Consider the following 24,802-nt stretch of genomic DNA (forward strand, 5'->3'; position numbering starts at 1 on the left):
TTCGAGCCTGACTGCATGAATTTCTGTGGAACAATTCTGTCGAGGTAAATGTCAGATAAGAAAAGTGTGTTCCATGCCAAGCCTGCCAATCAAAAACATGCGAATAATAATAATTGCCATGTCGAAATTTCTTCAGCCGCTGACTCCGCATGTACGAGGACCCCGCACCGACGAGACAACAACACAACGTTCATCGGCCCCCAACCAACGAATCTTTTATCCAGACGCAAGCGGGACACGAATCTTGCTCTCCGACATACACAACCTCCACGTCTTCCCAGCCCACTCTTCCCTTTCCCTCACGCTAAATGGCACATCCACTTTCGGATTCAACACCGTAACGGGATCATTGAAATCGAGTTTCGGGTCCGTCTCCCAGCGACCGCTGATTGGCTGCAGATCTGCTCGTAAAGCTAGAAGCGCGACCAGGATCAGGATTTCTGTCGCCGCAAACTGCCTTGCGGGACAGAGATGTGGGGGAGCGCCCCAGGCGAGAAAATCACTGCCGCCATGTTTAACGGCCTTCCCTGATGGGACGAAGCGATAGGGATCGAATTGCTTGGCTGATGGTCCCCAGATTTGCGTGTTGTGGTGGATAGAAGCGCCGGGCATTTGCAGGTAGTTCCCTGCTTTGAGAAGGTACTTGCCGTCCAGTAGAGTGTCTTTCATTACTTTGCGGATTGCGGCGTGAATATGTCGGACTCGCTGGGTCTCTTGGAATACCGATAAGAGCAGGGGACATTTGGATTTCAGGGCTGCGAGATCGAGTGCGTATCCGTCGTCTTCTTTGGTCACCGCATTTGCGCTTAGCTCCTCTCTTACTTCTGCGAGGACCGTATCGCGAGAAAATAATTCCCAAACAGTCCAGTAAAAAGTTGGTACTGTATTACTCAACATACCGATAGGAAGCGTGGCTTGCTGCTTCACACAATCACTTTCAAAAACTCCAGATTCGCGCAAGACCCGCCATCGCTCTCTAAAAAGTAGCGATGCATCCGGTGGAATATCGTTGCAGTACTTGGTATGTGCATCAAACACTTTTTGCCGAGCCGCGTATCCAGTCCGCAAGATGTCGAAATCCAATCCCGAGATGTGAGCGGAGAGGTGGGCGTGCCATTTCCTGCACGTGTCAGCACTGCAGTTTCTCATATGTAGTGAGCTATTACAAGATATGCTACAACAGATGGCTTACCAAAATGATTTCTCAACCTCGGTGTCAAGAAATGGGTGTGAGGTTCCATAGACTCCACAGCTAGATGCCTGAACTACTGCATGCCTAGACCATTCCAAGAATCTAACGGTACCGCCTTGTGGGTCTTTACGTGAAGTGCCAAACAGCTCTTCAATGTCGACTAGCGCCCTCAGCCCCATCCTTTCGTTTTGTTCATCAAGATGCGGTCCAGGGGCGAGACTCAATTTCATCGCATGGCTGAAATCGGTTACAAGAGTCGGGCCACCGAAAATCTCATTCGTCTCGTCGCTGGCATCGCCCCATCTGCGAGCTACATGTTGGATCATAGGCCGAAAGGATAATGTCTTTGACTGCCTTTGAATGGCCGGTAAAAGTCGAGTTGAAACACTTGTGTAGAGTTTGAAGTTGAAGATGCCTAGACTGAAGATTTCCGTGTTGGGAGCAGTCCTATACCAGGTTAATTTAGAGTTATCTCTTTGCTATTCTAAGCTCAAAGTCTGGGGTCAAGTAGTCTTACTTTAATTGACTGTGATATGAAGGACCACTGGTAATGATTCCAAGTATATGCCCTATCAAAGGTACCTTTGATCGTAAACGGGGTGGCTCAGTAGAATCATCTCTTAGAGTCAAGACATATTCCACGGCGTAGGCGACTGCAACCAATGCGCCTATTCCGTATAAAAGTCCGTAGATCATTGCAAGGGAAGATGTTCTAAAACTCCTGATGCCGATATCACTCCATGTGAGGAGGGAGAAAACTCAAGTTAAGTAGCAAGAGCCACCTCGAATTTAGAGTTATAACAAAACATACAGAAAGCGGGAGAACTTCAACCACACGCCCACTATACTAGGCGAATGTAAAGACGAGGTTTGACAGCTAAATTCGAGTCATTAACGCTGTCACTAGCCAAACATCAATACGTGCAGCTCACAGTTACCCAACGTAGCTGGGGTTTCTAGTCTCCATCCTATTCGATTACGCGAGGTCGACTATCGAATCTCTGCATTCTGTATCGCATTACGCATCGCATCTGCCAGGGATATTATCTGACTGATTAAGCAGTCAGCCCGACACTACCTTGGTTAAGTGTAATGTCTGCCTGTCGATTGTAGAGGGACAAAGATGAATGGTCTGTCGTCTGAATAAAGTGGACAATGGAGTAAGCCGCCGCACAACTAGCACATGCCTTTTCGACGTTGAATTGCTAATTGGCTCATGTGGGTTTTAGGCGGTGTCGAGGCGAGCCGTTCCGTATGCGCGCCATTGATGGCTTAGAAAGACGGAGGCTCACTGTGGGGTTAAGCTATGGAAAATAATAAGAACAAGAGGTCGAGATGATGTTGGATTTTGACGCATCACGTAAGCTACATGAAGAGGCATCCAACCATGTGTCTGGTGGCCAAAACCCTGAAGTTGAGAAGGTTGCTGGCTTCTGATTATAGGTGGGGGTAGGAGATGCCTGAGAACCCCATGGTTTAAGCTAGTCGAGCACACGGACGCATATATGGTTGTGTCTCCTCCTAGAAGATGATAGAAAAATTAGCAGATATTAACCTCGATACACAACATACCAAAGTAACCAAAGTGTAGCAGGCCTACCTTGATTCAATATGGAGTTCGTAACTTCAAACACGAGCCAGGTGCTTGGAGATGCAACTTTGATCCAGACCTCTACTCATTCACCGACCTCAACAGTCACTGCCCTCGTCGGGTTTTTGGTGTTTTCCTGGTATCTGCTGTCCCGCGGAAGCAAGAACAGACCCAATATCTATGGCAACTATGACTTCGATGCGCCAATTATCGGATACCAGAACGGTATTTTAGGAAGATGGCAGTTCTTCAGAAATGGCCCAGCGATGATTCGCGAGGGGTATGCGAAGTACAAGGACAACTTCTTCAAGGTATCTGGTAATGATCTCCTAATCGTTCCGAACAAGTACCTCCAAGAGTTGGCCAGCATGCCCCCGGAGAAGTTGAGCTTGAACACTGCCATCGTTGACGCCTTCCAACGACTTCACTCGATCACGGCGGTCATCACAGATCACAGTCTGCAGACCCGTATGATCAACACGCGTCTGACACCAAAGCTCGGTCATCACGTCCCACTTGTACAAGACCAAATTCGAAAGTACCTGCCAAAAGATGTGCCGGCCACAGAAAATGATTGGACAAGCATCAACGCTCTGGATCTTGCTCGACAACTGGTACACAGAGGAGTTGCTACGCAATTCGTTACCGAGCTTGCTGAGGACGACGAGTACCTCTCCACTGCTGTCAAGTATTCCGAAAATGGCTTCAAGCACAACTTCCTCTTGCGCGTATTTCCCGACAGAATCAAGCCAGCGGTTGCCTTTTTCTTGCCCACAAGCTGGGGTGTTGACTCCGCTTTGAGAAAGGCCAAGAGAATGATTATTCCTTTGATCCGCGAACGAAGACGACGAGAGAAGGAAGACCCTTCATACGAGAAGCCAGAGGACTTTCTGCAGTTTTTGATGGACGGTGGCGTTGAAATAAATGACGATGATGAAACTACTGTTCAGCGATTGATGGTCACATATCTCGGCTCTGGTCCATCCACCATCATCGCTGTCGCACAAGTGTTGTTCGATCTGTGTGTTCATCCGGAATATGTTGAGCCATTAAGACAGGAAGCTCTGCAAGTTCTGCGAAAGAATGGTTACACGAAGCAGGCTTTGTATGAAATGAAGCAGATGGACTCTTTCATGCGAGAATCTCAAAGATTGAGTCCTCCTACTCTACGTTAGTACCTCCTTTGTCTTGAGATATTCACTCCGTGGTCGACACAAACTTATTGACAATAAATACTAACAATGGATGTAGTCGGCTTCAACGCAATCGTTCGCACACCAGTCACTCTTCATGATGGTGTTATCCTTCCAGAAGGCGCTCACATTCAAATGGCAACATATGCTATTGGTACCGATCCAAACCGAGTTCCAGAACCTGAGAAGTTTGATGGTTTACGCCAATTCAACAACCGAAAGCGTGAGGGCGAAAGTAACTGGCATCGTAAGGATATCCAATCCCCATATCGAGAATACTTTCTAACCAAGAACAGAATTCACAACAACCAGCGAGAACAACTTGCACTTCGGTCACGGAAAGATTGTCTGTCCAGGTCGTTTCTTTGCAGATCATTCTATGAAGATGATCGTGACAAATATCCTCCTACGATACCATATTCGCTTTGCAAATGACTCACGAGTGAGACCATCAAACTCGAGCATGTATGATGTGTTGATTCCAGATCTCGGTACTTGCGTGGAGTTTAAAGTCAGGGAAGATGCTGCAGAATGTGCTTTCTAGATATACTTCTTGATCAGGCGTGGAATAAAGGCTGCGAATACCACAGGTTATTCTGAGAAGAGACCCTACTAGTGTTAGAAAACAGATTCAACATTTTCAAGATCAATAGACCCTACCAAATATCAACTTAGTCGCGAGACAAAGCTGAGTGCAAGGAAAATGCACTTTGTGTGAAAGGTTCGTCGTAGATCGACTGTTTCGGGAGCCACCTGCTTTGACTGGCTCGCTGTGGACAATATAGTGACATTCGAATTGATTTCTTTCATCTAGTTGACACAATATCGATATTTTGTCTATGATGTTCGGTAAATAGTACTTCTTCAGCCCTGTTACGAGCGAGCCTAGTCAAGTGCCATATCTTCTCTAGCAGGTTGATCAAAGAATTTTGATCGTTTCGAAAGACTTCGAGCCACTCTCAATATCCTTCATAGCCTGACCGTCCATGATGTTCTCAACGTAGCAGTCGCCTACGTTGTAGTATTCGTCCCCGGAACTTTTCGCATTCCGCAAAACCACAGGTACTTTGCATCCAGGAATAATGGCGACAATGTCCCCGGTTTCGGCGCACTGAGGTCCCATCCCAGCAATTGAATTCTCAACTACGATAATCTTCCGTTTCCCACACCACCTTATGAGTCGCCACATTGCTGATTCTGCCCGGGTTTTCACTTCCTCAGTGATGAGAGTCTCCCTATCAAAATCCGGCAGCCAAGTTTTGTCGTCAGGGAAGTAAACGGAGAACAGAATCGTGAGTTGTCGAGACAGGTTGTCATTATGGACGATAGCAAGGTCTGGAAACATCTCGCACTGCTTATAATAGTCCCCGTAGTTGACCAAGTCTGCAAATCCATGCTTGTTAAACATATCTCTCTTACCAAGGGAATGGAAAATTGACCACCAGTTGTAGAGTGGATCGAAGAATTCGAGGTAGCTCAAGTCGGGATGCTCACCAGGCATCAATTTGCCAACTTCAGTGATTTGCCTATGATGTGTGCCCTCGTGATGAGCATTCTTTTATGGATAATAGATTCTCCAACCATATTGAGACAACAAGAGCCCATGGATTGATCATGTTCATCTATTCGGTACTTGTCTGGACCTGCAGTGGCAAGCCATTCCGGAACCCAAGACGGGGAAGAAGAGTACGAATTGACCTTGTTCCCTTCCGAATCAATCGAACAGAACGTCTTGTTTTCGGATAAAATGCTTAAATCTTTTTCCTCGGTCGCGATGAAAGTAGCTACCATCTCAAAGAGAGGCTGTGTTTCTAAGCTGTAATCAATTGGGATCCTAATCTGTTTCTCTGGTGCTATCAAGCTAACAAGGCTATAGATTCTGTCTCGTGGATCTGCTGATATCTTTCGACGATGTCTTTTCAAAATCGCTCCAACTGCTGTAAGCGGCGCATCCATTTTAGTATGGTCTGAGTGATCTATGCCTATGGGCCCCTCCCGGTATAGTCCACTCAGTAAGTATCCGACATTTGCGATATTCAAAGCTCGAATCATAAGGGCACTGTCGAGCGCAGATGAAGAAGAGAAAATGTTAATGTCATGAAAGGATATTGTTTCGGGGCCGCACTGAACACCACGGATTTTGCGAATGCAATCTCTTGCACAACCCAGCACCGGGTCCAATATGACCGTGCAAATAGCTGTACAATCCCAATAATACCATGAATGACTTCTTTAGAAGGGATGAGATCATCGGGCCAGGGCCCTGAAGTTTCGTACATGCACTCGCCCACTGTCTTATTGTTGAAGTTGCGCAAAAACTTGATTGCTTCTGTCGAGTTAGAATAGTCGCCTCCAAGCCAAGCTATAACGCCGCTTGCACTCTCATAGATAGTACTCATCTTGCGTACTTGTTCGTTGACTTCGTGGACATCCACCTGGTTGATGCAAATAGCGTCAATCCACAAAGCTTTTGTCGGATCGTCGAGAAAAATAGCCCTCAGCGCAGCTTCCAAACTTCGAGTCACCGCAATCGCTTGCCCATCAATAATGACGCTTTCATCTTGATCCGTGTTGCCGGTCTCGTCAGCCCAGGTATATGACAGAGCTTCGTAAGTGGGTTCAGTGTCCAAAGATACCGCCTGCATTGTAAATTTCAAGGGTCCCGTATCCGTCGAAGAATTTCTACGCAGAATTCGAATCTGATTCTTGCTTGGTTCCAGAGGAATGTAGGGATAGCGATTCGAAGTCTTCAGAGGGATATCAAATGCGTCCTGTTGGAGGGTGCTGGGGGTTGGATTTCTCAGACTACCCAAAGGGAGCGACGGAGCTCGAACCGATGCGTTTTTCAATCGACTGAGTGCCAGTGAAAGTCCCCATGGGTCAATCGAGGCACCAGAAAGTGCCATAGAGACGCTTATGGAATTCTAGTCGTGGGACGAGTTAAAGTATTGCAAGGAAACCTGGAATCCTTCAGCGGCTCTGATAAGTGATGAGATTTGCGAGTCGACAGCGACATCGATGCAGGATGAGAAACATGTCTGCTATTGGTACGAATGATCCAAGCATCTCGTTCTTTGATAGCCAATCCCGGTCCGGTAACGCGTAAGAATGTCAAAAAGTTGATATGTGTGCTGCAAGACTCGACGGACCACTTAAGAATTTAACTTGAAGAGAACAGAAGTAGTTGAAAGAGAATTGAACTTGTTTGATGGCTCAATGTTCGTGGGATGCAAGATGAGGTGGAAAAAGGGTTAGTAACCCCAGATGAAGTACGGGATTGAGGAGGGAGCGGATTAATGTTTCACCGAGACCCGGATCGCGGACAAAACAAAGCATGACCAGTCAACTTTTTGTGGACGTCAATCATGATTTAGAATATATCGGAATAGGTGCATCGTTTACGATAAGCAATTGACGATACATGACTTGTTGCGTCTACTTGTTCGAAGAGGCATTAGATTTCGACTACAACTCGTTTCGTCCATCGCGAGTCCGGATACACCACCCACCATCTTCCAGATCTTCCCAAAGACAACAATGGTTATTCCAATACATCGCTCTTTCTGCATTACAGGATCTTCCGAAGAGACCGCTAATAGACTAGAACCACACATAACCGAGTAACAAAGGTGACCAGCCCCATCAACCACACGCCCAAACATCCCACCCCAACCTCCACATGATTTCCATCACCTCCCCGTCGCCAACCCCTCACAAACCGTAACATGATTCAACCACGTCGTCCTCGTCACCCAATACGTATGCAACGCCGCCGTGACCGTCACCTGCGGCAGATTCACGCTCACATTATCGCTCCACGTGAGACTACTAGCAGGATTCGGCGTCTCGATAATGCAATGGCAGTAATACCACATGGACTGGTCGTCTATCTCGAGCCAGTACGGGTAATCGCAGTACCCGTTTCCGCAGGGGAGAGTGTGATCGCGTTTTTGGCGAGGCGGAGCGGTGCTGAGGGAGGGAGGGGCGGTGATGGGTGGTGTTGATGTAGGTGTGATGGTTGGCTTTGATGTGGGGAGGGAGGAACAGCATTTCTAAGGAAGTCAGTTCCATAGAAGCTTTGAAAAAGTGAAGGACGTACAGGAAACAAGTATCCGCAATCCCGATCATAAAGCACACCTATTTCGCTCCTCGGTCCGCCATTACCATTCCCCGCTGTCTCATTCCACAACCTACAATCCCAAGTCCGCGTGGTGGGCAGCTCCTCGTTGATTGTGTAGCTCTTACACTTTGGATCTCTCAAGCACAGTTCCTGACACTTTGGTGGGTCATCCGTTTTGTATTCGCCGATCAGAAATTCAAAGCGTTTGCTGTCGGCTAGTCGACACCAGTATTGGGGTGAGGGTGCTGTGGGACAGAGAGCGGAGAGGGTGGATGAGGTGGAAATTTCGATGTATGTTGTGATGTAAGTTGTTGGACTGGTTGTGTATGTGCTGATTGGGAGTGTGGTGGTGCCTGTTTTCGTTACGTAGAAGTTGGTCGGAGCTAGGTAAACTGAGCACCATGAGGATGCGTCAAAGGATTGGGTGCTTGAAGTGTTAGTTCAATGTAAGTTGAGTTGAGCGAAGACGAACGGGGTGAGCATTCGGGAGAGGTCGCTTTGGTAGCCTCCGCAGGCTGTTGAACCGTCAATATGACTGACATCGTTTTGGAATAGGTAGGAACTTTCCTTCTGAGTATTCGGCTGTAGACCATCTTTTTTGAATATCTGTATCTGGCAATGCAGATGCTATTGTAAAGAGCAAAACCAACTGAAGAAATAATTTGAACATCTTGATGCTCGGACAGAAATTGCAAGGACAACTCCACAAACTCAACTTTGCAAATCTAGCATTTATGTTCTCCTTTTGATCCAAAAACCAAGACCTTCAAATTGAAACCCTTTGGAATCACACATAGTATGGCACCAATCATTCCAAGTCCCTCGTACCCTCCTCGAGAAATTCAAATACTTTCTGTTCAGGCTGATGTCCCATGTTGCACAACATCAGCGAACAAATCTCTATTGTCATGCAGCCCTAATCATCAATTGAACATCAACATGCAAGCTCGTGATTGAAGCAATGTTTGAGCTCTGAATTTCTTAGAAGGTTTCTTGGAACCGATCAGTACACCAGCGTATCACAAGACCGACGGGACACCCTTCGAGTATTAATGCTGAACCGACTTTCCAATACTCCTTTCCTAAGCAATTAAATTTCTCCTTTGCAATGGAGGCAATATGTCTATTTACTCGAAATTACTGAGTAATTGTAATTCATGGGCAAAACATCGTTGTTCCACTCTCAGGGGGTGTGCTGTCGGACTTGCAACACACTGGTGGTAGTGGCGGTTAAATGATGGGGAGTGCAGAGCTAGAGATCCATCAAAGGGAGTGCAGTCCCCTCACTTGGTGTATTTGGAATCGAAGGTAGAAAATGAAGAGAGAAATGAAAGTCATTGATCATGTTTTTGTTAGGCACTGATAATGGTAATGAAATGTGAGGCTTTTGCAATAAGAAGAATGGATCGTCAGGTTATCATAACTAATTATGGTATTACATATACGCTAATATACAACAGAAATAATCTAATGGTGCCCTGGCAACTTAGCCTTAATCTTATCCATCATACCCATCTTCTCCTCACCGTGTGCACCGTGAGCGCCTTCCTTAGAGGTAGCCTTTGGTCCTCCGTGAGCTTCATCGAGACCAACTATAAATCATTAGCTATCCTTTTAGCAAGCGAGTTTTGAGAAGCGACTTACGTTCAGCATCACTTCCTCCTGGTGGCTTTCCCTTTCCAGTCTTAATCTTCTCCAAATCCCGAGCGACGACTTCTGGCATACCACCTGGCGTTCCCTTTCCAGTAATACCAGCCGTAGATCCTGCGCGTCCGGAACCACTTGTAGCGCTTGTAGCGCTGCTCAACTTGCGATCTTGTGTGTGATCGGCACCATCCATGTGATCTCTCTTGTGCAGCGTATCGTGGGTATCTTGAGTATTCTGGAAAGCGCCGGAGCCACGGTGGGAGTGAGCGCCAGTCAATGAACCTTGACCTTCAATTGGGTGAAGGCCTCTGGAAGGTGTTGGACCAGGCTCACGGAAAGCAATACCAGTCTTGTCAGAATCTGGAACGGTCTTGTTACCACCGAATTCTGAGAATGGGCGGGTGTTTGGGGTGTTGTCGCCAACCGCATCGATTGGACCAGTGCTTGTTCTGGATTGTTGCGAAGCATCAACCACGGACTTTCCAGCAGTTGAGCCAGTTGGGCCTGGGTTGATGCTTTGAGAACCGTCTGCTGAGAGGCTAGTGTCACCTCCAGTGCTGCCGTAAGTGGACTGGTGGCCTGTGTTAGAGCCATGATGTCCTGTGGATGAGGAGTAATCTCCTGTTGATCGTGAAGAGTCGATACCGCCAATACCGGAAGTGTGGTGTGTTGTGGAAGAGGTAGTGCTAGAATCTGCAGGTCGGGAAGTGAGTGGGTTGTGGGTGGTAGCGCTATAGAAACCAGTGTTCCCGCCGCTGGTGTTACCAATTCCTGATCCGTCGCGATCTGAGTCAACTCTTGGGTCTGCCTTGTTGGCAAGGTTGGAGCTGTGAGGACCTGCGGTGGTAGATGATGAAGTAGAGCTGTAGACTCCAGTGTTGCTGCTGCTGCTAGTGTTTCCGAAGCCAGATCCGTCACGGTCAGAGTCAACTCTTGGATCTGCCTTATTGGCGAGGTTTGAGCTGTGAGGACCTGAGGTGGTAGATGATGAGCCTAAGCCAGATGATCCTCCAACAGCAGCACTTCCAGCACCGAGTGGTGTTCCCATGGTGTTGGAAGGCTCGTATGCAGTCGAACCTGCAGTTCTGGATCCATCGCGGTCGGAGTCTACCCTTGGGTCCGCCTTGTTTGCGAGATTTGAGCCGTGTGGTCCAGCATTGGACTCAGTGTGAACTCTTGGGTCAATTGTGGTTGCTGTATATGGGGTGGTGGTAGGGGAAGATTCTAAAAAGGTCAGCTTGCTGGTCATCCGTTTTGAAGGACGTTACTTGCCTACATTGCCTCTGTCATATGGCTCACCAGCACTGGTGTTACCAAGTTGACCAGAAATTGGCTCTCGGCCAGAAGTGTTTCCTGACATTGTTGGGTTTGTTGTGGTTGTGGGTGTTCCTGTAGTTTGAGATGTAGTTGTGTTTGGATTCTTCGGATCTTCTGATTGTCCCCAAATCGCATTGGAAGCAGCAGCTGTGATGTTGTTAATAGTCTCCATTATGATGACGTCTGATCTTAATTATTTGTAAATGACTCGAGAATAAATTATTGTTGATATATGTTTGGCTGAAATATGTGGGAGAAAGATGGGTTTTATCACCCCGGCCTGGGAGCAGTACACTGACGTCTTTGGGCCGAATCTTGCTCCAATGATCCACTCTACCTTATAGCTTCGCAAGCAAGTCTATTCCTACTGGTTTACAACGAGGTGAAACCAGGGATCTTGAAAACTTGGCACGGTTGCTTTTGTTTTGTTCCATTGAGGTTCTTGTGAAGTACTCTTAACTAGCTATCCTAATTGCGAGTCACCGAGCAAGCAGCTTTTTCCTCTTAACTTATTCAATATTCACCACTCCCGTATCTCTGTCAACCCTTATTCGAACTCTCCTCACACTATTCTATGCCATATCTTCCGTGACAATCCACAGCATCGTACAGAGTCTCAGACTCTCTCCATAGTAATGACGTTCCTCCCCGCCACTTGGTCGTGGCAGAACGTCATCTGCCAAGGAAAATCGCGGGGCAGCCCGCTTGGAAGCTGGAGGGGCATGAAACCCACCTTGGAATTGAGCATAGATAAAAACGATTAAAACAACAAGTTGTCCAGGTGATGTGATGAGCTGGTCCGTATGCAATTGATGATCTTCAGGTACGGGAATCTTTTTCCAAAAGATCCTAAAGAGATCGAGTGCAGCTGGTGGCGCATTTAAAACAAGCCTCAACCGGCCTAAACCCATTTCCACGTCTCGACTTCGAATAGAGCTTTAAAAAGTCTGATTTTCTCAAAATAATTGACTGAATATGTGATAGTGTTCCAAGTTAATACACTACATATACGATATTTCGTCAACGTAATAGAAGAAATATCGTGTTTCGACTGCCACTTATTTTTTTCCGCGAGCACGTTCACTAAGCGATGTCGCCGCCAAAAAAGAGGATGGGATTCAGCTTGTCCATGTTCTTATGCGATCACACTCCTCGAATAAAGCCAAGTTCAACGTCTAACATACTAATCAGGGTATCTAAGCATTTTATAACCAAAAGCAAAATAGCTTACCATAATATAATAATAGGATCCAACTCCCAACGCAACTCTTCCCTAATATCCTAGATGCCACCCAAGCATCCTGAGCGTTTCGACATCACGAATTTCTCTTCATGGTAGCCTCGCGAGTCAATCTCGTCTTACGGCTCCTGGATATTCCTCGCCTCTGAACTATCTTAACAAACCACCATTTCAGGATGTCCCGCATCAAGAAAGCCATAGTAACAAACACCACCGGGATTGCAATTATCCAAAAATAGCTCTCATCGTGCTCGATAGCTGGAAATCGTACAATGTTCATTCCGAAATATCCAGTCAAGAAAGTCAGCGGAAGGAAGATGATCGTGACAACAGTAAGTTGCTTCATGGATTCATTTTGATAGGCGGATATCGTGTTGAAAATCAAATCGATCATATTATCGCATGACCGTCTCATCTGATCAAGTGATTCGGTAATTTGTAAACAATGGTCAAGTACGTCGCCAAGGTAAGTCTGCGCCATCGGACTGATCTTCACCGCCAGCTTGTTTCCTTGTGAATTGCTCCTTATGCCGTACTGAGGCCCAAACCCACCGGTCTTGTGATCCCTGAGAGCGTCAATCAAATTGACGATTGGACTGACAAATGCACGCATCATGGAAATCTCGCTCGTAATCACGTAAAGCGTCCTCGACTGTTTGATATCGGGGTTGGTGAGTACCTCGAGCTCAAGGTCCCCAATAACATCCTGATAAGCTGCTGCCACCGGGATAGCCAAATCAATTATAGCATCGATTATTGCTTGCGTGATCATGGATGCATCACACGACCTCCTCAGGAGAGTATCCGGAGTAGCCAGACGATGGATGATAGGAAGCTCAATATCATCGGCGGAGGATTCAAAGAATGAAATGACGGTATTGTCTAAGATGAATTAGCAGCTGGTTTCAAGGAATTAGGAGATTTCGAAGCTCACCCGATGTGAGAAATATCGACACCTGTTCAGCACTAACAGCCAGGTCCTTCTCATATAACGGGGAGTGAGACTCCATAAACGCCATTCTTTCGTGATTGGGCCCTCCGTGGTATCTTTGAAGAGTTCGTAGTTTCTGCATTGGTGCACCCTTCTCCCCATCTGTGTGGCCATGCACAAATTCACTTGTCGGATTGTGGGAATTTGCAACCACCTTCGCTCTTCGCCTCTTCCCCGAATATTTATTTTGTGTTTTGGATCCAAACAACGTCTTGCTTGCCTGTCTCATAAACCCTCCCTTTTTTCGTTTCTTGCTCCTCTCCTTTTTGGCCTCCCCATCCGAATCCGAATCGCTGCTATCGCTGTCAGGGTGTATGTGAACGAGTTTTTGGAGCGTAAGAACGATATAGGTATGATCGGTATACCTGGGACAGAGTCAGCGTTGAATTGCCAGAGGGAGAGATTGACAAACCAATCCGCTTTTGTCCGATTGTTTGTATTTATCAAATCTTCAATCGCGAGTCTGTGGAGTTTCTTGTGATTACCCAGCGCTTGAATAATATCCCAACTGAGTCCATTGACATTGATCCATCGGCACTGGACCCAGTCCTCCTGGTTCTTTTCTAGAAACTCGAGGAATTCCTTGTTGGTATAAAAGTCGTACATGACCATATCATTCTCACTGAAGTCCACCACCGTTATCTGACACTCTTCGTACAGAAGTGGAGTCTGCGACCGGCCACCATTTGGAAGAGAAGTGTCCAGGCCAGGTTCCTGCCCCGGGTGCCAATTGGGTCTATGTTCCTCGATCGTATCGAATGTGCGAACAGTATTCGATCGGGTTTGACGGCGCTTCAGTATCGGTGAAGGTTGAACTCGCGTTCCAGACCGTTCGGATCGACTCGAGGAGCTCGCTTTACGATCGCTTGCAGGGCTATCGCTGGGAGGGACACCTGATTCAAGATCAAGCGGAGGAAAAGGAATCTTATGGCCACTCCCTGCATCTGGTGAGAAGTCTCTAATATCTGCCATGATTTTCTTGTACGAGTCTTCGTCTGTACGTTGCCAAGCGCTTGTGTTCTTCGTGACTCGAGACTTCGTTTGTGCTGCGCCAGCTGAATTGTTGGAACTAAAATTGGCGACAAAAGCAAACACGCTGGGGTATCATAACGAAACAGGGGAGTTATCTGTCCATGAATTGAAAGAAAAAGCCAAAATACTCAAACAGAAACCAAAAGTAAAGCAACAGTAAAGATGGGTTGGAAGGAAAAAGGAGTCTGTGTGTTGCGCAGGTGGTCAGTGATGACAGCGGAAATTCAAGCTTTCTGGTCCACATTATTTCAAAGGCGCCCCACACCCCTTTTCCTCCTCATAAACGAGGATACTTTGATGGCGACGGTTAATTCACTTCAAACAAAGTCTTACTTAATACGTCTGGCTTTCCGAGAATCATAGACCAGATACACCATGTTCTGTGAAATTTATCAAAAAATGTCGTTTTTTACTGTCACTTCCATTGTTCAGGGCGACACATTCATTCAGTCCGCCGCCGACGAGAAACGACACGCAGATAGCAAATCGCCTTGAATGTATCTCGCACCAGAACATGCTTTGGTAGACTAGATCCTTGCAATACTTAAATAAGGTAATATTTCTCTACATTTTTGAGTAGTGTAGTGGTTGCACTTGCCATATTCTCTTGTGGAGCTATATGGTTGCTTTGCACTCGGTTGCCGATGATAAACACACAGTGGACCTGCTAGGATAAAAAAAACTGTCTGGTAAATCCCTCATCCCAGCCCTCGGCTTTGCTCTCAAGATACTCTTCCTTCAGTCCAAAGCTTGACAGAGCACAGCTCACGCGCTATTCTCAGCTCCTCAGAGACGGACTGTCTTTCCGCAGTCAGCCTGTACGAAGCGGTCCTTTCGACAGCCCATCCATCCTGCAAATCGATTTGGACTTTAGGATCGTCGATTTGGCAAGATCATCAATCTGACAAGAAAGATGTTCTTGCCGGCTCATCCTCCCTGAGAATGATGTTATACATTCGAGAATCCGGAGAAAGATAACATCTAAGGCGCAAGATTGGAGTGACTATCGAGGCGCTATATCAGCTCTGATGCTTGAGGTACTCCTCGTCACAGAATCAGCTCAACCGGAAGCCAGAATTTTGTCTGAAGAATCCGAATAGAGATAAAATCCAAGGCTGCGTGTCGAATCCTTATACTTCTTCTCATACCGTGAGGTATTCGTCGTCTCCGAGTCACTTCAACTCGAAACCATATTTTTGGCTCAAAGATATTCATGGTCAAGGTCTCCTCTTCATGAATGAGCGGGAGGTTCAGGCATTGACTCGTTCCAGGCTCCCCAAGTTTGTTGATCGTAGTTGGTCACACATCTGACTTTCTCCGGCGGTTCTTTCACCCACTCAATCTTCGACAACCCATCTTCGAGAGTGAACGTCGAAGGTGTTCCTCTCAATTCTCGAACTAATTCTGCTCCCTCGTCAGAGTACTCGAGGTTGACTGTCGGGATAACAGCAATCTTGCCATATCCCAGCCACCATAACTCCTTGCAAAATATCGCTGGCTCTCCGTTGAAGCACTCTCCTTCCCGGGGAGCACGAAACTCAATCGCAGTCTTGAAAAATGGACGAGCACCAAACACCGCACCGCCATTCCAGCATGAGAACACTTGGAATGGCAGATGATCCTGGAATCGTTGTTGTGTTTTGTCGTCACTCCAGAACAGATTCCAAGCAGAATCCCAATTTCCGTCTTCTCCAACCTCAAAGAACGAATCCCCCGTCATAGTTCTGGCAATCCATACATCGTAGAATGTAGGATCTTTCCACAAGTTTTTCCAGTCCATACCACATACCATATCGGCTTCAAGCGTTATGCGTTGGTGGACTAGCTCCAGAATATCCTCCATACAAATAGCCACATCGTTGAGGAATATCACCGATGCATTCTCATATGTGGGCGACGCTCGCAATGGTTCCAGTGCATCATTTCGGAGAGCTGCTAAATTACCAATGCGATTACCAACTTCTGGATTTACATCACTGCTGTTGAAATGGTATGTTACTCCGAGTTTGCCAAGTGCAGGTGCAAGAGACTTCAGTACTTCATACGTTCCATCTACGGATCTTCCTTCGATAATGGATAGTGTGCAGCGATCAAATCCCAAGAAGCGCATCGTCTCAACTACGGATCCAAGTAATCTCGGAATGATCTGAATGCTATCGTGCAGATTAATTGCGAAATAGTACTTTTGATCGCCGGAGGCGACATTACCCAGTTTATCCTGTAAGTAATCATATCGACTGTGTGTTAAAGATGGACACTTTAGTCGTGGAAATGATTCATCCCCTGGGTCAAATATGGCCTTGTGGTATAACGGCGCCAGGGCTAGCAATGTCGCATTTTCAACTAATTATGTCAGCGGTTGTTTTTACCAAACACTCTCGCCTGATCCAAATACCTCTACTTTCGGTACTGTTTTTCTGTGTTGTTGCTATCGGAGATGACACCAGTGTTGCTCCTGTAGCGTGGCTGGATTGTGCTATTACACTTGTTGCAGCAGCGTCGATGGTATGAGATAATTGTGAACTTCGCGATTCGTGCGGTATCGAAGGAGCTTGAGGGAAACCATTCGCAAAATCATATACAGATACTTCGGTTTCTCTGTAACGATTCAATCTCAGCCAAAAGAAAAACGCAGCGGTAATAAGGCTACTCGTCAACAGGAAACGCTTGAATTGCAGCGGTCCAGCTCCGGGAAATCGTAACATAATGTCAAAGTACCAGTATCAAGGCACGGTTTTAATTTCAAAGGACATTGTTGATGCAACCAGCAGGAAAATATGACGAGAAAACGGAAGTTGGATCCAACATTCAACCAACATTCACACCATATTACGCGCGCGAGTGGTGTGCATTCGGGCCTAGAATCTTTAACCGAAGATGCAACAGTTTCAGCTACATGGGGACAGCTACATGGGGAAAGCCAATCTTGGCTTTATCATGATTTATGGGGTGAGCGATGAGCCAATGTGGTCTGCGAATTAGTCGCTTTCAAGTCCCTATTTGGACATGAATTTACGGAATGATCGGAGACGAGGACAACACCAAAAGTGCGATTGCTAGTATTAAAATAGTCAAAAAACGGCTTTTCAACGCTCCTTTTGTAGGAAGTACAATTAACCTTTCTTAAAAACGCAATATAATTAGCTCAACCGAATCGAGTGACGATGGTGTTTTGGGCAGCAGGTCGTGGCTCTGTCCAAAGGAGCCGACTTCCAACACACTTGCGCACCACAAAACACCACCTTGCTGAGTGATCTTGAATTGGTGGGAAGAAACTACTGAAATCATTATTCATGATATATAAAAGTATACTAGATTGATTAATGCATGTTATTGTCGCTGTTCAAGAAGCAAACACGGTAAGATCCTTTTCAGATTCTCGTCACGTGGTCAAGTACCAACATTCTCTTGAAGTTTTGAAATATGCACTTTTAGGTTATGATATAATTAAATCCTTACTTAGTGCGAATGAAAGATTTCGTCGTCCGCCGACCATGAGCTAAGTGGTTTAGACTCTTGTGTTATCGTCATTTTTCAGTTTTAGTCCCCACCACTCCCGTCGACTAACATTTTCTGACCCTCACCAGGTTATATATACAGCCGCATCATCCCTTTCATTCCTCCCTTGAAACCGTCTTTCTCCCAAAACTTTCATCAATCATTTACCATCGTATTATACACAGTTATGGATTCACCATATCAATCGGTCTCCAGCATCGTAGACGAAAAAGCCGTCTCGATTCAACACCTCGAACTTCCACACGATCAAGACTCCCCCAAAGCCGCTACTCTGGAAACGCAACAGAACAACAATATCGACGATGAGTTAGAAATTCGCAAACAGTTCAAAGACTTGCTAGCTGTTCCACGGTTCATGGAGATGCGCCGCATCCATCGTAGATTGTTATGCTTAGTAGATTGCATTATGATAATGATTTTGGCTTGCTATCTCGATGAGCCGGAGGAGCAATGGTACAACGACACATTTCTCGTAATCGGCGCTCTCCTAGTGTATGTCGCGACTACTTGGGAATCGTTCGCGTTGATCAAGCCAAATTATTGGAAGGGTGCGGCGAACATTGGGTTAATGGACGACAGGAGTACTCTAAAGGAGAACTTCCGCAAAGACTTCTATTTCGGCAAAATCAACATGGTGTGGGATCCAGAAGAGAGGCGCCTTGGAGTCGTAGAGATGCGAATCCCTTTTCTCATACGATATATCGCAGATCCAGATGCCTACCTGGGGAACCCTTTTCATATGTTCTCGCCTTACTATGCTGTGGAGATTGGGGCTACAATTCATTTGGCCAAGATCGCCTTAATGTTCTTCTGTTATCAACTTCAAACCTCTTATGGACCAGTTGCTTGGAACTTCTTGGTATGCGGGGTTATTATGTTAATTGGAAGATTTTATGAAAATGTGATCTTCGAAGGAATAGGTTTTGTTTCAGGCTACGGCGAATTTGCAAGAGCTATTCGGCGGGAATGCTGGGTTAAGTCTGTGGAGGCTGATTGCGAGAAGGGGGAGTACGTCAGAGCGCCGAAGAGCATCTGGCAAAGTGGATGGAGTTCTTGATGGTGGACGAGAAGGATCCGGAACACGTTCAACGACGGTCGAAAGTGGGCTTGAAGTTGATTCTGGAGGATTTAAAGGCACCAACTGCAGAAGAGGTATCTTGCGAAGATGAGGATTAATGATGTTGAACTGATCAAAGTTATATAAGACCTTACAACCATGTAATTTTTGGGGAAAAGGAGGAACACAATTTCTAATAGTAGGAAAAAATCAGACACGATAACCTGTAAACGGCCTGATTTCCTTTCTATGTTTAGCTTGTTCCGAGGGGATATAAGACCGACCGTAGATCATCGTAATAGACCTTGCGGTGGACAAATAATTAGGCATTCGAAACGTGATATTTAGTCGATCATGTCGACAAAACATTGGATATTTTGTATATCATCCTCAGTGAAAGAAAATCTTTAACCCACCCCACGTGTAGCCTAGTGTCAGTAAAAGAGCTATCACAACCTCAAGACTAACTAAAGCTAATAGCCCACTTGTGCGGAAGGAATGCAGTATGGACAGTTCATATGTCCATTTGCATAGAGTTCACAACATATGTGTGGTGAGACATATCGGCCAAGCTCGCACGAGATCTGCACGTGGCGGTAAAAGTAGAACATGAAACTCGACAATTGCCTAATTAGTATGGTTCTGGGGAAATACTTGAGACAATACGGGTTGAGATGAGCTGGTGTCATGCGGTGACTTGTGCTGGGTAATGCTCATTCGATGTGGGTTGTCTCGCGGAGGACAAAATAAGTGTCAGTCACATACCCCCTAATCTTAGACTAAATAAGTCGACTTCGAATAGAGCGTAAGAAGTCTTATTTACTTAAAATAATACACGAAATATCTTATATTGTCCTAAATTAATCCACTAAATAACGATATTTTGTCAACTTAATCCAAGAAATACCGTGTTTTGACTGCCACTTATTTTGTCCACCGCGAGGTTGTCACAGCGCTGTTGTAGCTTCCTGGGTAAGAGGCTGCCTCGTAGCGCTCAAAATGTGTGGCGGCAACCTGAATGGCCTATGATACCAAGTATGAACTAGAAATCCGATACGTAAATCATGGCAAACAAGTATCGGCTTTTGAAGGCCGGGAGTAGTGCTTGAAGTTCTAAACAGCGTGTTACGAAAGAAATGTTGAGGAAGTCGTCTGGTTCTCTGCATTTCATGGCGCAGCTTTGTTCTACCACACTTGATCAAAAAGCCAGAGATAGGGGCGAATTTCTTCATCCTCATATACCCTTGATGCAAGATGGCACCGACAGTGAAAAATATTCAGAGTATGCTCTGAAGAAAACTTGCAAGTGCTTGCTTGCACAGTATGGACTCTCCAACATCAGAACAAGCGCTCATTGGCATATTATATGCTTTGTACAGCATCAAGAGTTTGCTAAGACAGCAACAGCAACAGCCAACACCCCAAATACAGCATAAACAAAAAGCAATACTGCAAGACGACGATGGACAGTCCACCGACGCTAGCAAAACGGTCAAGAGAGGGTTACCACTCGTGCGCACACATAGCAGCGATAGAATCGCTACGCTCGGTCATCGACAGGATCATCCGCTCATCCACATTGAAGAAATCCCCGAACCAGAAATCAACGGCGTAATTTCCACCGACGTCAAGAATCTACAGCGGTACAAGAACGTTGTCGCTGGCGGCATGCGAATCCGGCCAGATGGACGACTTCCACTTCCTTTCTCGCAAAGCTATCTTGAAAAGCTTCCACTTGACGAAGTGACCACTATTTTGGACGCCATAGAGAAGCAGACAGTCAGGATTTCCAAGGTCAATCGTGCATACGGGGATGGTTGTTTGGGAGTGCCAGTTGTTTTTGATATTCTCGATTATTCTTTGAGTCCAATACATGATCCTACGGTCGATGTAACACCGAGACGTGAGTCAATCAAGCCTTCGATATATTTCAAACTGACCCCTCTGCTCGAGAAATATCATCCAGCGAAGGAAAATCATGCTCGATATCATACTTCCAAGACCCGCGACTCTCTGGTCAGCCCACGATAGTCCTCCCATGGGCAAGAGTAATGTCCGTACTCGATCCTCGTCTCCGCATCGCACTAACCAACCTCAGTGTCTGCGAGGGATTCTCGCACCTCGAATGGGCCGACAACAAAATAGAAGCAGAAAAGCTATGTCCCATCCTCTTCGCCGACTTTCACAACCAGAAAACCACCGAAAAACTCGTCGATCATACTTTCAGACCAACTGGACAAGTGCGAGATATGTTGGTTCAACATATGACGTGTGCAAGACAAGATCAACTAGGTCGTATTAATCAGGATGTTACTAGGAGTTTCCAGCCTCTGTTTCATGCGACGATGTTTAAGCCTACGCTGAAGGTTGAGGAAGATTGGAAACAGAGAATTGGCCCCAGTGGAACTTTTGATAGTAGTAAGAAGCGGTTCAGACTTAAAAGTGTTACTGTAAGCACACAATCCCGCGCTGGACAATAAAAGTGTCGATGGCCTGTCGACCTCTATGCCATACTCTCAGCTCAGATTCAGTAAGTCTTAAAGAGTCATTGCATTTCATATTTACTGAAAATCATAGGCAGATTCACGTAAACTAGATTGAAACGACACCGGGTCTCGACTGCTACTTATATTGGCCACCATAACAGCGGGATTGAAATGCGAAGCTAACAGCTTTACCAGGTCCTGATATCCGAAAACTCCTCGGCGACATCCAATCAAGAAGAATCAGATTTCACTTTCCTAATCCTTGCCCCTTCAAACTTCTACGAGTACGCGACCTTCTTGGGAGACGGCTCTCGCTTCAGTCCGATCCAGTACGCGAGCTCCAGACACGCCCCATTCAACGACGTCCAAGACGCAAAGATCCAGATCGTACTCCAAATATATGAAACGATCGAAAAGCAGAGCCTGCAACTGCGAGATTATGTGCTACGACAGTGTAATAATGACGACGACATAAGCTTTCTGGAAAGCGACGAGTATGTGGATTTATTGTATGACGATGAGGCATTTCGAAAGCCTAGTATCTACGCATGGGCTGTCGTTTGCCTGGGCTCGTTGGAGCAGAATCTAGGAGACCTTCTTTCTGAATTGTTCTTGTTCCGGAGCGAGGTTTCGGCTAATAACAATGATCTTGAGCGTCGAATCCGGCAGTACTATGAGGCGACAATGAGAACCTCGCCGTTCGTGTCGTATGCTAAATTTATCGAAACAAGAGGAGACGAGGCACGACTGAAGCTATGCGCTGCGCGACGACTCAGGGTCAAGGGCTGGATGGAGCGATTCAACGTCTGAGAGTAGTCCAGGCTCTGGTCCAGCAGAAACGCGACGAATTCAAGGCATTGAGAGATGGAGTGAGTGTAATGACCCTTTCTCAAACCTTGTCTGACCAAGTGAACAGTTATTCTCCGCAAACAGTGTGATTGAGGCGCGGCGGTCTCGCATTTTGGCAGAACATGTCAGACTTCTGACATTCGTCAGCATATTCTTTGCACCTCTCGCTTTCTGCGTAGTAAGTTCCTCATGTCGAGTGAGAAATTGTTTTGTTAACTTCGATAGTCCCTTTGGAGTCTCCCTGTCATCGCGGACAGACATCGTGACTTCGCAACACCTCTAGGTGTGACGGTGGTTGTCAGCTTGGTGACCTACTTCATAGTATTAATCTGAAGCTAGTGATATCGACCTGTCAGCCAATATTCGATAGCTTGAGAGCCAAAATCCTATGTTTAATGGCTAATGAGGAGTTGAAACTGGACGGATTGGCGAATGATTCGGAGACAACCGATTCTGAGAATACCAATAGACCAAAGATAAAGTCTTCAGGAGTTAACTGGCAAAAGAAGGCAAAAGAGCTTGAAGTGTTTCCGAGAAGAGATCTTAATCCACAACCATCGGAATGGTGGTTCATTGCTTATGCGCTCATGTTGGTATGGAGAGGCACCATACGACTTGGCCGCCGCTCCAAGGAACTCACAAGCAAAACGATGCGACTTCGAATTAGAAGGCAGGCATTTGATGAGGGTGTTGATATAGAACAGGTAGCTTTCTTCGTTTGTGGCATCTCGGTCATTACTGATATTAGAGCAGAACGGTAACATCGAACAAAGCGCAAAAAATAAGCAAGAGGTTGCTCTCGAAGTTGACAAGACACAGATCAAGGTGACAACTATAGGTTGATCTCTGAATCATCCAAGAAAGACTTCGGGATCGAGATAGAATGTGGGTGATCGAGCTTGAAGTAAGAATGGAGAGATGGTTATACAAGATTAGCGAAATTAAAGACGACCTGTCGGCGCCTGTCTTTGCTCTATATCGAGTTTTATTTAAATCACTCTGTGACAGCTTCCCACGAGGCCGTGCATGACGGTAACGCACATTATTTTTCGCCACGTGGGGAATGCGTCGGGTGATGCTCGCGGTGGACAAAATAAGTGGCAGTCGAAACGCGATATTTCTTCGATTAGGTTGACGAAATATCGTAATTTAGTGCATCAATTTAGAACATTATGACATATTCCGTCAATTATTATGAGTAAACAAGGTTTTTTAAACTCTACTGGATGTCGACTTATTTCGTCTAATATTAGTGGGTTAGTGACTGACATCTATTTTGACCTCCGCGAGTGATGGTACATTAATAGTACATGCCTTCCATATCGATACAAAATGGTTTCCAATCTTTTTCTTCGTCGGCCAGTTGCTGTGCTAGTAGACGGCAGTCGTTCCGTCTTCCAGAATGAATTACTGCGACCGATGGCGTTCATTTGTCCTGGTTCAACTGTATTATGCCTTTCTCCCGGCGGCCTTTCCATTTTACACCTCTGTCGTGACGCACCTCTTTGCATTTATTAAAGCTCAATATCACTGTTTCTTCTCCCTCTCATGATCTTTTGCCTCTCTCACAACCTCCTCGTCCTTCTCCTTCAGCTCCTCTGCCTGCCCTCTGCCCCAATTCCACACTTCCCAGATTTGTTCCGTTATCAGATCCCCGTAGCCCTTTCCTTCTTCCGCGGCTTCTATTTCTCTCTTATCTCGTTCTTGCTTCCATTCCGGTTTCTGAGACGTTCCCGTGGCTGCTTTCTGTTTTTGTAATTCATCAAGGATACCGTGTTTATTCCTCTCGATTGGTAGAGGATTCGTTGTTTTTAATTGAGCCCCATCCGTACCTAGCCAGGGAGTTTCCTTTCTTATTACATTCTCCGCCTTGCCACTGCTAGGCCACCGCGCAGGTATTTCTTGTACACGCTGAACGATGCTCCGACCTGTATATTCTCTCGCGAGTTGGTTTCCTCCTACAAACGTCCCCGAGACGAGTAATATGCTGTAGACATCGAGTTTCCGCGGCGGAAGAGCGAGAATTACGGGGCAAAGTACGACGGATATCAGAGATACTGTGTGGATTAATTGAGCTTGTGCTGCGATTGAGGAGGGTGGTGATGTAGTGGTGGTCTGAGAAGAAATTTCTGGTGGAGAGGGCGAGGACGGCATCGTGGGATGCTGGTGTGTCGGCAAACTAAATTGATACGAAAAAATCAATGGGACTCTCCCGTTAAAGTATCAAAAATGCACCGTTGATTGCCTTTACAATTTAAGGTGAGCATCAATTCTAGTGTTGGCTTGAAGCTTCAATGACAGCTTGACAAGGACCCGAATCTCTGCCGATGTGATTGCTTGTTGTGGGGCCGTACGTGTTTTGCGCTAGATATGATTATATAACTCAAAATTTGCTTATCCAATCAGGTAAAATGTCGCGATGCCAGAGTGGTTAATGGGTATGACTCGAAATGCTTCCTTACCGAAGCAGATAAGATATCATATGGTTTCGGCCGCGTAGGTTCAAATCCTGCTCGCGACGACCGACAAACTTTTTTATTTGAATCTTTTTTATTTGAATTCTTTTTA

At 46.1% G+C, this 24,802-nt stretch overlaps 11 protein-coding genes across 11 annotated transcripts; 3 read left to right on the top strand and 8 right to left on the bottom strand.

The window, feature by feature from the left end:
* Positions 1-216: 216 nt before the first annotated feature.
* On the bottom strand, positions 217-1,888 carry GLAREA_06591 (Cytochrome P450; the record flags this gene model as incomplete). Its single annotated transcript, XM_008080539.1, has 3 exons — positions 217-1,120; positions 1,193-1,639; positions 1,710-1,888. The coding sequence occupies 3 exons, from the start codon at positions 1,886-1,888 to the stop codon at positions 217-219; spliced, it is 1,530 nt and encodes a 509-aa protein (XP_008078730.1).
* Positions 1,889-2,803: 915 nt separating this feature from the next.
* On the top strand, positions 2,804-4,520 carry GLAREA_06592 (Cytochrome P450; the record flags this gene model as incomplete). Its single annotated transcript, XM_008080540.1, has 3 exons — positions 2,804-3,953; positions 4,035-4,223; positions 4,273-4,520. 3 exons carry the CDS (start codon positions 2,804-2,806, stop codon positions 4,518-4,520), a joined length of 1,587 nt encoding a protein of 528 aa, XP_008078731.1.
* A 375-nt stretch (positions 4,521-4,895) lies between these two features.
* Positions 4,896-6,882, bottom strand: GLAREA_06593 (uncharacterized protein; the record flags this gene model as incomplete). Its single annotated transcript, XM_008080541.1, has 3 exons — positions 4,896-5,502; positions 5,610-6,035; positions 6,107-6,882. 3 exons carry the CDS (start codon positions 6,880-6,882, stop codon positions 4,896-4,898), a joined length of 1,809 nt encoding a protein of 602 aa, XP_008078732.1.
* A 783-nt stretch (positions 6,883-7,665) lies between these two features.
* GLAREA_06594 (uncharacterized protein) lies at positions 7,666-8,638 on the bottom strand (the record flags this gene model as incomplete). The annotated part of the gene is made up of 3 exons (XM_008080542.1): positions 7,666-8,028; positions 8,076-8,479; positions 8,569-8,638. 3 exons carry the CDS (start codon positions 8,636-8,638, stop codon positions 7,666-7,668), a joined length of 837 nt encoding a protein of 278 aa, XP_008078733.1.
* A 925-nt stretch (positions 8,639-9,563) lies between these two features.
* Positions 9,564-11,232, bottom strand: GLAREA_06595 (uncharacterized protein; the record flags this gene model as incomplete). Its single annotated transcript, XM_008080543.1, has 3 exons — positions 9,564-9,688; positions 9,741-10,967; positions 11,043-11,232. 3 exons carry the CDS (start codon positions 11,230-11,232, stop codon positions 9,564-9,566), a joined length of 1,542 nt encoding a protein of 513 aa, XP_008078734.1.
* A 400-nt stretch (positions 11,233-11,632) lies between these two features.
* On the bottom strand, positions 11,633-11,971 carry GLAREA_06596 (uncharacterized protein; the record flags this gene model as incomplete). The annotated part of the gene is made up of 1 exon (XM_008080544.1): positions 11,633-11,971. The coding sequence occupies one exon, from the start codon at positions 11,969-11,971 to the stop codon at positions 11,633-11,635; it is 339 nt and encodes a 112-aa protein (XP_008078735.1).
* Positions 11,972-12,376: 405 nt separating this feature from the next.
* Positions 12,377-14,263, bottom strand: GLAREA_06597 (CorA soluble; the record flags this gene model as incomplete). Its single annotated transcript, XM_008080545.1, has 3 exons — positions 12,377-13,182; positions 13,235-13,656; positions 13,704-14,263. The coding sequence occupies 3 exons, from the start codon at positions 14,261-14,263 to the stop codon at positions 12,377-12,379; spliced, it is 1,788 nt and encodes a 595-aa protein (XP_008078736.1).
* Positions 14,264-15,554: 1,291 nt separating this feature from the next.
* On the bottom strand, positions 15,555-17,028 carry GLAREA_06598 (alpha-1,3-mannosyltransferase CMT1; the record flags this gene model as incomplete). Its single annotated transcript, XM_008080546.1, has 2 exons — positions 15,555-16,666; positions 16,719-17,028. The coding sequence occupies 2 exons, from the start codon at positions 17,026-17,028 to the stop codon at positions 15,555-15,557; spliced, it is 1,422 nt and encodes a 473-aa protein (XP_008078737.1).
* Positions 17,029-18,008: 980 nt separating this feature from the next.
* Positions 18,009-19,018, top strand: GLAREA_06599 (uncharacterized protein; the record flags this gene model as incomplete). The annotated part of the gene is made up of 2 exons (XM_008080547.1): positions 18,009-18,701; positions 18,860-19,018. The coding sequence occupies 2 exons, from the start codon at positions 18,009-18,011 to the stop codon at positions 19,016-19,018; spliced, it is 852 nt and encodes a 283-aa protein (XP_008078738.1).
* A 1,204-nt stretch (positions 19,019-20,222) lies between these two features.
* Positions 20,223-23,077, top strand: GLAREA_06600 (uncharacterized protein; the record flags this gene model as incomplete). The annotated part of the gene is made up of 8 exons (XM_008080548.1): positions 20,223-20,802; positions 20,853-21,349; positions 21,581-22,162; positions 22,207-22,254; positions 22,302-22,412; positions 22,460-22,517; positions 22,574-22,938; positions 22,988-23,077. The coding sequence occupies 8 exons, from the start codon at positions 20,223-20,225 to the stop codon at positions 23,075-23,077; spliced, it is 2,331 nt and encodes a 776-aa protein (XP_008078739.1).
* A 684-nt stretch (positions 23,078-23,761) lies between these two features.
* On the bottom strand, positions 23,762-24,388 carry GLAREA_06601 (uncharacterized protein; the record flags this gene model as incomplete). Its single annotated transcript, XM_008080549.1, has 1 exon — positions 23,762-24,388. One exon carries the CDS (start codon positions 24,386-24,388, stop codon positions 23,762-23,764), a length of 627 nt encoding a protein of 208 aa, XP_008078740.1.
* Positions 24,389-24,802: the final 414 nt, after the last annotated feature.

Source organism: Glarea lozoyensis, assembly GCF_000409485.1.
Source record: "Glarea lozoyensis ATCC 20868 chromosome Unknown GLAREA14, whole genome shotgun sequence".
NCBI classification, from domain to species: Eukaryota; Fungi; Ascomycota; class Leotiomycetes; order Helotiales; family Helotiaceae; genus Glarea; species Glarea lozoyensis.